The sequence below is a fragment of the Ixodes scapularis genome, unplaced genomic scaffold (genome assembly GCF_016920785.2).
Source record: "Ixodes scapularis isolate PalLabHiFi unplaced genomic scaffold, ASM1692078v2 PGA_scaffold39__5_contigs__length_11793443, whole genome shotgun sequence".
NCBI lineage: Eukaryota > Metazoa > Arthropoda > Arachnida > Ixodida > Ixodidae > Ixodes > Ixodes scapularis.
The window spans coordinates 882499-893059 of NW_024609867.1; the positions used below are offsets into that span (position 1 = coordinate 882499).

A 10561-nucleotide genomic window follows, 5' to 3' on the forward strand; every position below is an offset into this window, starting at 1 on the left:
TTAATGGCCACGAATTCTACCATCCAGTAATGTTACACCAAAATGTTGCACTGACATTACGGCTTACTTAAAAGTGAAGGAATAAAAATGTGAAGAACATACACAAACGACCACTCTTTCATTTCGCAACAATGTTTATTTTTTGAGGAGCAAAGAGTCGCATACAGGTCGAGATAAACTAGATACCGAAGGTGGAGTGTTACTGACTCATCCCTTATCTCCCTAAAGTTCCTTTGATCAAGCCTTCCTTTTGCAGTTAATCTTGACCTGTGCGCGAGTCTTTGCTTCCAAAAAACGAGCGTCGTAACTAAATGAAAGAGCGGTCATCTGTTTTTCCTCAGTGCTTTTGTTCTGTTAACTTTCAGTAAACATTTTTACAATATGCTGGCACTGGCCAGATATTACTGCACGTGTTACTTGGACAGTACTGAACAATGTTATCCGAAAATACATTGACAAGCGCTGCCAGGAAACTGCATTTATGGTTGTCATGAAGTCATTTTTTGAGCTGGTGCCTGATATGAGTAAATGGATGTGCATTACAGGCCATTAATGAATCAGCATTTTGAAATCCTAGAAGCAGGACTCCGGAAGAAAACAAGAAGTTATTGGAATAAATTTATTTCAAAAACGAAACCAACATTACAAGTACCAGAGAATTCTTCTGTTTCTTACAAGCTATTAGATCTACAAAATTGTAAAGAACACACTAAATTACAAGGCTGATCTGCATAAAAATAAAAATGTAAAATATTAAAACTCCCAGCAACATAAAGCAAGTAGCCTAAAATAAAATTCTAAATATATCTCAAATTACACCCGATCTTGGGCTAGGACATTTAAATAAATAACGGACGCAATAAACCAAAAATGACTAGAAAAATAACATAAATTTTAAATCTTCTGAAAATACCACACTAATGTGTACATAAATTAAATAAAACAAACCACTAGCTGGGGCTAAAATGTATGCATGAATAGAAATTAAAGGTAACATATGCATATTACAAATTGACATAAAAAATTCAAACAACAGGGACTCTACTCATGGGATGGCTGTAAAAAAAGGAGAAAGAAATCATTAGAAAAAAAAGCATTTTAAATGATTTAGGTAGCATGAATTTTTTTTTTTTCAATTCTATGCATTTAGCACGGTTAACCAATTCCATGCTTCCAACTGGGATCAAAGTAACCAACTACTAACATTTAAAACTAACAGAAAAATCAAGGCAGAAACATGCTGAAAAACAGCGCAAAATGCACGGATAAGAAAACACACAGGACAAGGCACTGTGTGTTCTTTTTCCTTTGTCTGGTTTTCGCACTGTTTTTTAACATGAATTCTTACCAACTAGCCCAGCCCAACTGTCCATCCTTGTAATCAGAAACATGCTTGCCTTCTCCCCTTGTGGCAGCCCCTCAGTCACTCCTGAGAAGGGGCACACTGCTCCTGCAAAAAAATAACACAAAAAAGTTGGTTGCATTCAGAAAATGGGTGCCTATTTCAGGGCAGAGAGTGTCATCAAGATAAAAAAAGAAATGCCTACATCTGTCCTAGCAGTTTCACCACAGTTTCTTTGCATGCACAAGCCATTCTTTTCATCCAGTTTAGACTTTTACCGCGAAGTGTGACCTACCCACAGAAGACAGTGGATATGCGACTTATTCTTTTCTGGCAAGGTAGGCGGCTGTTCTCGGCCACTCACTTTTTCCCACTTCAACCTTCTATTTATTCATGCGTGAAAGGCACTTTCTTAAGAGGGAAACAGCTATTTTCTGCAGCACCTTTTTTATTTTGTATTTGTAGATTTAACTTTGTTTTCATTTTATCCTAAGAGAATAGCTTTCTTTTTAAGAACATAGATGTTCTTCTACTAATAAATATAAATAATAAATTAACAAAGAGAGGAGACACGTCTTTTCTTTTCCCCGTATCATGGGCCACGGAGACAGATCACTGCCTCAAGGACGGCTTCGTCTTGAAGCAGAATAGGTCTCTTCAAGGACGAAGATATATATACGCTTTTGAATGGACGTGCATTCATCACTGCACCTGATGATCACAGCTTTTAAAAGTGTCGTTAGTGTTACCGTGTCTTATTGGCCTCATTAACAGAAGTCATCATTTACTAAAAACAAAAAATAGAAGGTGACAAAAAAAGGTTCATATATAAGTTTATAAGTTACAATAAATATTAAAACACTGCTATCCTCCCGGCACTAAAAAGAAAAATATTTCTACTGCTCAAATAGGCTACGTTCAATGAAACAACTTCGATGAAATGGCGTTCAATGAAACAGCGTTCGATAGAACTGCGTTCAATGAAACAGCTTCGATGAAACAATGTTCAATGAAACGGCGTTTGATGAACTGTCCGGACCCAGGGGCAATGTCAATGAGCCTCATATTTTCTACAATGTCAAGCTCATTGCAGACAATGTCATAACATGGTGTTCTTTCATTGGCTAAATAAATTTCTTAATACTTAAAACCGTAATATCCCGAGTCATCGCCCATCCCCGAGCCATCGCCCACCCCATTTTTTGGGCCAATATCGATTTCCGAAAAAACACCGAGTCATCGCCCACCCCTTCAAATACCCCAGCGCGGACTCTGCGATCCGCGAACACTCATCCTACCCGAATGACGCGGTCGCGGACCTTACAGTTGGAGGACGTCCGTGACAAAGTAAAACGAAGGAGGGAAATACACTTCTTTTTGTTTACGCATTTCCTCCGTGAGCGACCCCAAAGTGGTCGTGTATCCGTGCGAAAAGAAAACGATGGAGATAACAAAATAAGAGTTTGTTAACGTAACCGCGGAGTGTTAGGTCAAAGTCTGTCTCCGCCGAAGGTCACCGCGAACCCGCTCCTTCTTCCCGCCCGTCGCGACCGCGGTTGTGCAATATTTTAGGCAAAGCCAAAGCGTAAATAAAGCTTTGATGGAACGTCCTACACAGACGTTGGCAGAGCGTCCCAACCGTGCATTGATAGCCCGCCCTGGACGGACGCACGTATGTATGCACCAAACAAGTTGCGCAACTCAAGGCGCCCGACTTGGCCCGACGCCAAAGTATTTGCCAACGCGACCGCCGGCTTTCCCGCTTTCCCAGCATTGCTCTTGGTCGCTTCTTTGGCCCGCTCGCTCGCTTGCTCGCTCGCTCGTTGTGCCTGGTCGGTTTTTCTATTTTCTTGTAGACTTTTCTTTCTTTCTTTTTTTTACTAACTAGGAGAACATAATATTGACATTCTTTCACGGAACAAACGTTCGCGCTATATGCAGATCGGCGGTGTTTCTAGCGCGTATGCAAGCAACGGACTTCACTATAGTAAAATATTCTTTCGTGAGCATTTTTTCTATAAAACAATGAAACTAAATCGAGTTTTGAGTTTGATGTATCTCTTGTGCATCAGCGCTAGATACGCAGAGAAAAATAGGCGGTTTTTCCCGCTTTTTTTTCAAGTGTTTGTGCTCACCCACCGAGACATGGCCCACCCCACTTTTTTAACGAATTTCAGGCGGTAGGGGGGTGGGCGATGACTCGGGATATTACGGTATAAGTTTATAAGTTACAATAAATATTAGAACACTGCTATCCTCCCGGCACTAAAAAGAAAAATATTTCTACTGCTCAAATAGGCTACGTTCAATGAAACAACTTCGATGAAATGGCGTTCAATGAAACAGCGTTCGATAGAACTGCGTTCAATGAAACAGCTTCGATGAAACAATGTTCAATGAAACGGCGTTTGATGAACTGTCCGGACCCAGGGGCAATGTCAATGAGCCTCATATTTTCTACAATGTCAAGCTCATTGCAGACAATGTCATAACATGGTGTTCTTTCATTGGCTAAATAAATTTCTTAATACTTAAAAATGTCTTTATGTAAAGTAGACTAATGCCTTTGTTTGAAATCTGGGCTTGTTTTAGGATGCAAAAGTATTTTTCGGGAGTTTAAGCAAAATTAGAAATATCATATTACCATTTTCTTGGTCCTAGCTGGTGCATGCCTGACCGATTCAGCAGCAGCCCATTTGGCGTCGGCTTCCTGCACGATGATGGCTGGCTCATTGTTTTCTGCCTTCTGTTTAAAGCAGGTGCGCACAGCTCCTGTTTCAAAAGTATATAATTACAACACAATGTCAGCTACCACAGTGAAATATCGACAATTTCATGCCCTACTTCAGCATAACTTTGCAGACATCGGTAACTATGAAATCAGCCAGGGTGTCTAGCAAATTCCTCCTTTTAAGTTCCCCAGCTTTTCCAGGTTTTAAATTCCCTGTCCATTACAGAAGTTTGGAGATGTGGTACGAACTGCTACTAAACACCTCATAAGTGAACACCACTCACAATTTAAAACAATTTATTGAAATCGGTCTTTATGTTGCTCAAGAAGTCAAAGACTTACAAAGTTTCGGGCAATGGTATTTAGCACAGCCACGTCAATGCACGACTCTCCTGGCTTCGTCGCACACCACCGCATTACTCGCCCTGGCCATTTTCCCTGATTTAGCTAACTTTTTGATTATCTCCCTGACAATTCCCCGACTTTTCCAGATGATCCGAACTTTCCTGACAATTCCAGCTTTTCCAAGGTGCTAGACACCCTGTCAATGAGCCAGATAGCTCGGGAGCGAGGCATGGGACAAAACTCCACTGTAGTCAGCTTATGGGGGCTGCTGTCACATGCTTCACCAGGACACAGTTTCCTTTCATCTAAAAGAGCCAAATCCAGAAAACTGAAACCAAGCAAATTTTTGTATGAATTCAAACTATATTCGTTGGTCCATCGATCTCAAATGCTACTACAGTGAAATCGGTCAGAGTACGCTATAAAAACCACAGCAGAGGTGGCTGCGGCACATGGCTCAAAGCTATACTGATAAGCCAACATACCAATTTATCTGTTTTGCTTCATGTGGTTTTCGCCTTTTTAGAAAAAAAAAAGCTCCTCACTTGTGTGCCCTGTTTAGCTATAGCCATTTGTTGTTAAAAGGCAACTCTGCTTAATTCCAAAACTTTTGGAATTATAAGACTTCAAATAAAAATAAAAAATAAATTTAAAAAGAAATATAAAAATAACTATTTTATTTCATGCATTGGTGGAATATTTCCTATGCAATTTTGCTTTAAACATAGCCCAAATAAAACCCGAAACATTGGCTTCTACAGGCAACAATGGCAGAGACGGAGGAGACATGACCAATCCCATGGTACAAATGATGATGTGCTACCCCTGCGAGGACGACGCAAACAGACTGGCCTGAGTGTTGTCTGCTCCGTGTCGGACGACATCCGCACCACTGCAACCTACGCTAAAGCCAAGTTTTCTCAAAGGAATAAATATCTCAGGAACATTAGTATGCAGCGAGGTCTACTAAATAGTACATAAATAAGCCATTGAGTATGTGAACATTGTGCAAACAATGCCATTATTATTTAACAGAGGTGAACCATGAGAAACGTGCACATCCAGGTCTGTGCCAATCATGTGGACACCGCTGAACCAACTTTTGGAGAAGACATTGCTCAAGTCAAGGACTGACTGTGCATGGAAAAAACAAAGAAAACGTAACAATGCACCTGACATAGTAAATTGATGTTTGGTGCACTGAAGCCGTAGTAGCAACTGCGCTGTCGTTTGCGCCTACATTGTCAGCTAGGGTTAGCAGTTTGCTGATCCATTTCATAAAGATTTAAATGGAGATAATATTGGACATGTGGTTTTCCTAGATAATACTGAAGAAGCCTTTGTTTTCTCTCACTAACAAAAATGAGACAGAGTCTGCAAAATGGCGGGCCCTTGCGCGCTGCCATCTTCCAGCTCGGGTGCACCCCAGATAATCCGATTATGAAGGCTTGCTAAAGCGTCACTAAGCTAATTGACAGATTGGTACCCTGAGAGCACGTTTCCCTACCCATGGTGGCTAGACTACTTTTGGAAACATGACTGCTTGCAAACGTGTATAGCTGATTGTGTCATTCAGCTATTTGGTAATGTACCTTACACCAAAGAGTGCTCGGTGGTGTAAAACAAAATGTACCACCTTTCTTTAAGAAGTGGTCAATCCTAACGCTGCCCAAACCATTCCACATATAAAGCAGAGGACAGGTTCATAAAAAGTGCTAGGGTTAGAGTGCACAAACAGCAAGCATTCTAATGTATCCTTTGACCAGAAAGCATAGATAAATAAACAAAATAAATTAAATTGTAAAATAAAAATGACTAGTACAGCAGAATTATGCAAACATGAGGTTGCAGCAATACAAAGCAAACATATGCACCGTCAAATTAAAAATATCCACTTCACCATCCCTTAGGCTATAACTGTCCTTGTGCGAGGAAGCATACCACAACTAGCAGCTTTGTAAAATTAAAAATGACTAGATAAAAAAATGAAAGCCGTTTACAACTCCCTGTAACGCTAAATTAGAGTGCAGCTCTAGAGGAGGAGGGAAGGGTCCCAAGGAAAGGGTATACCCCTCCTCCCTGCCACACCTCCCTCTGAGCGGTGTCGCCGTAACCGTGAGGTCACGTGACCCTCCTGACGGGGGTCACGTGACCCCGCGAGGACAATTTGGCATGGTGCCGAAACGTAACCTTGCCGAAACGTCGCCGCGGTTACGGCGACACCACTCAAGCCGGAAACGGGCGCCTAAGAGCTGCGCTCTAAAAGAAACACCAAAACAGCAGGTGCTCAATAAACAATATGGATACCATTCATTATCACAATTGCGGCTAACCAAGCTGAGGCTAATCACATAAAATAAAAAGTCTAAATGCTGGAAAGCGTTAAGAAATTGCAGCAACAAAAAGCAAACATACACGTGTGCGTTTTTGCTTGGGCTCTGGTGCACGTTCTGGAAGTTGAGGGGCTGGCTGAGTGTTACGTCGTTCCTGCATAAGAGGCAAGCTTGATGAAAAAGGAGGGCAAATGAATCCCGAATACAAAGGTGTTGCAGAAATTTAGGTGCATACATCTTGGTCATAGAAGTCCTCATCCTCAAATGAAGAAAGAGTATGCTGCAGTCCCTTCCTTTTTCTCTTCTCCCGCTCTTCATTATTCAATGTTAGGTCGGACGTCGCTTCCGAATTTTTTTCTTTGTACTTTGCATCTTCATATGTCACTGAAACAAGAAAGCCGAGCACACCAGTCAAATGTTTAACCACCACAAGCTTGTATGCACCCTAAACTTTTGTTCATTAAATCAAATATGCTCGCTTTATGGTTAGACAGCTTTTAGGTTAAAGCCTGCCAACTTTTTCGGACTCATGTATATAATCTGTGAGGATTGGGACAGCTCAGGTTTATATTAAAGAAAACAAAAATTTTGTCGGGCTCGTGCTGGGCTCAAGCTTCTGTCTAAAATTCTGTCGGGTCCGGGCCGGGCCCGAGCCGTGTCTCTTCAAGGCCAAGTCTGGCCGGGCCCGGAAATTAAATATTCTATTAGGCTCGGGCCAAACCCGGGCCGTGCCTCTACTGGGCCGGGTCTAGAAATTCTGGCTCGTGCAGCGCTCTAGCACACTCTACATTGGGCGAGCAGAGTCCGCGCTCCGCTCTAAGCAGAATTTATTGCCTATTTCTCTGCCCCAAGGTTCTCAACTCTTTGCTCAGGGCACTCAATGGCATTTCCAGCTCATTTTCCATGACTGGGCTTGATTTTTGACAATATCCCTGATTTTTCCCGGTAATTAAAATTTCCCTAACAATTCCCGGTTTTCCCGGTTGCTAGACACCCTGCTATACTTACAACATGATGCCATCACCTGACAGGAGAATGTGGCCCAGTCAGTCGAGGGCTCTTCACGCTCTCTAATTGCCATCATCAACCGATTTGATTTCTAGGGTGGCCATGCCGTGCAGCCATTGCACACCCAACAGGTAGGGACAACTGCGACATCATTTTCCGCCAAAAAATGGACAAGAGAGTACATTTCCTGAAATCAACAAATAAAGCCGTTATTACCTTAAAGACCAGTCATAAGTCACTAAAAATACAGTTTTCGAATTAAGCACAACCAATGTACAATAGTTGCAAACATAGATCACACTTGCAAGTGAAGTAGATAAAAAAACAGCATAGCCCTGGTTATCGAAAAAATAGTCAGAGTGCAGGCGAGCTGGTGTAAGTTGAACATGATTGTAAACCTGAGACTGGGGCAGAAAAGAGAACACAGCAGAAGGTAGAAAAAGGGGAGGCAACGTCTCAAACTCAGCTGCAAAGTTTATTTCGTACACGCCTTATATACCACAACTCCAACGCCGAATGGCGGTGGTTATGCTGGAATGTGACCCTTTGTGTGAGTGTTTCGCAGGAGAGGTCAAGGGAGATAAGAGAAGGTTTACCCAAATTTCATTGTCCTCTTGTCATATATCTTTTTTTTTTTTGTAGAGACAGCGTTGGAGTTGTGGTATATAAGGCGTGTACGAAATAAACTTTGCAGCTGAGTTTGAGACATTGCCTCCTCTTTTTCTACCTTCTGCTGTGTTCTCCTTTCTGCCCCAGTCTCAGGTTTACAATCATGTCCCTGGTTATATTGCAAGGAGACGCACTTCCACCTGATGTCCTGCACACTCCCCACTGAATACTGCATGGAGAGCCCTGTAGCTCTAAAAATTCCTAGCTCTGATGATGGCAGCTTTGAAGTATAAAGGTTGCCGAGATTTCGGAAAAACTGTCCGCAGATGCTACAGTTCCCATCTGACTCAATGAAGTTTCTAACAACAGCAATGTTGCCATACTTCAGTTGAACACAGTTGTCGGACGCCTTCAGAGAGAAATGTGCTCCGTCTAAAACAAGCTCACTGCACTGGGTTTTCTTGAAGCTTGGCGGCTCAGGTTGTTGCTTGAGCAGAGCACACTTCTGCTGCACAGAACTTGACACGGTGGTGGAATTCACTTCTGAGTGCCTCTTGATAACCTGCTGCAGCGCCAAGGAAGGACCCCTCACCAACTTCTTGAGCTTCCCAAGGAAGTTCTCAAAGGGAAAGGCCGAGAAGGTGTTGACAGGGCCGAACCGTCGAACGTCTTGTCAGGTGGATCAGGGAGTGCATGTTGTAAACATAAACCCCCTCATACAAGGTACCAGCTCCAGAAACAAACTCTCTCAAGAGAGATTCTGCAAGATCACAGTGTGTCAAAGAAAATTTGGGGCTGGCTAGGATGGTCATAACACAGCTCAGCTTTATGAAGTGTCCATAAAAGCGCTTTTCCAAATGGTTTCTAAGGACCACTGGCCCGGGGGAACTGATAAGGGGATAAAGGGAAGGGGGTTTTGAAGGCCGGGGATTTTGAAGAGGGGGAGGTAACGCGGGGAATTCGCAGCGGGGATTTTGACACAGGTGTTCTGAGATTAGGTTATTTCGTGCACCACTCGTATCACTCGACTCAGATTCACACTCGGAAGCTCGTTGGTATTCAAACTCTCCGGAAAAACTTGCATGTGCTGCCACGGCCTGTTGTACAGGTGCAAGAGGGTATGCTTCCTCAGTGTCCACAGACTCCTCACTGCTCGTACCGCAACTTTCAAGTTCCTTGCGAACACTTTCGGCTACTCTACGTCTTTTTTGGCGATCGGATAGCTCTGATAACGAATGCTTCGCCCGCTCCATTGTTCAGCACAAGTAGTAACAACAACGAAAATGAAACATACCTTTGTTTACGTTTCCTCCACGCCGAGAGATCGGCAGAGCGGTCCCGGCGGTCCGATGAAACAGGCCTTGACGGTCCGTTGACATACGGTCACGTGCAGTGTTGCCAGATGGTCCAAACAAAAAACCGCCAAACGGCTGGGAGGTATAGCCCAAATATAGCCAAAGCCATAAAATAAATATAGCCCAAAATAGCCAAGACTAAAAACAACGATTTTTAAGCCTTTTATTGACAATTTTTCATACGAGCAAAAAACAACACGTTAAATTCTCTTTTTCAACCCTCAGATGCGCCACTTTTTGTGTACTAGGTCCCTACCAGGTCCCCTGATATATATATAAAAAAAAAGCTTCAGAAGGATGAAAATTTGTGAAACAATTACCCATCCTTCGTAGGTTTTCAGAAATAGAAAACATACATGGACAGCTGTATTGTGAAGCCCGGGAGATATAATCATACAGTAAAAGAACATAATGTAGAAGCAGAACAGGCAGAACTGGGAGTTTTAAACTAGCACCCCCTATATCTAAGGTTCTTACAAATAACCCACCCGTCTATTTTTCTTTGTGTAGAATATGAGCGTCCCCCGTTCCGGTTCAAGCTATTTTTGATTGTGTTTCTTTTCTTAAAGTTGGCGATGCCTAAGAATTTTTGCAATGGGCACCAAAGCTGCGTTTGGAGAGTCCAGTCTACGTCCGGGTAGAAGAAGCGCTACCGGACCTGTAAAAACAGTGCAATTTGTTTCTTTGATTTGCTTCACTGCGCTGTGGGTAGACCGCTTGAACTCTGCTAGCACTGTTTCTCTGTGCATTGTGAAAACCCCGAAGTTTGTAGAAGTTTGAAGCCATTCTCCTTCCTCTCTCTCCTCTCGACTAGCCAAAAGAGAAACAATTTTTTTTC

At 42.6% G+C, this 10561-nt stretch overlaps 1 protein-coding gene across 3 annotated transcripts; it reads right to left on the minus strand.

The window, feature by feature from the left end:
- Nucleotides 1-1023: 1023 nt before the first annotated feature.
- Nucleotides 1024-9745, minus strand: LOC115331891. 3 transcript variants are annotated; one of them, XR_006078052.1, is made up of 6 exons: nt 7760-7843; nt 6987-7135; nt 6834-6905; nt 3987-4114; nt 1349-1450; nt 1024-1056 (listed from the first exon to the last, which is right to left on the minus strand). XR_006078052.1 is itself a non-coding variant. In XM_040217786.1 (5 exons), exons 1-5 carry the CDS (start codon nt 7833-7835, stop codon nt 1420-1422), a joined length of 456 nt encoding a protein of 151 aa, XP_040073720.1. In that variant the 5' UTR covers nt 7836-7843; the 3' UTR covers nt 1246-1419. The 3 variants fall into 3 exon arrangements, 1 of the variants encoding a protein (XP_040073720.1); XM_040217786.1 differs by lacking the exon at nt 1024-1056 and having other exon boundaries at nt 1246-1450; XR_006078053.1 differs by lacking the exons at nt 1024-1056; nt 6834-6905; nt 6987-7135; nt 7760-7843 and adding an exon at nt 9663-9745 and having other exon boundaries at nt 1246-1450.
- Nucleotides 9746-10561: the final 816 nt, after the last annotated feature.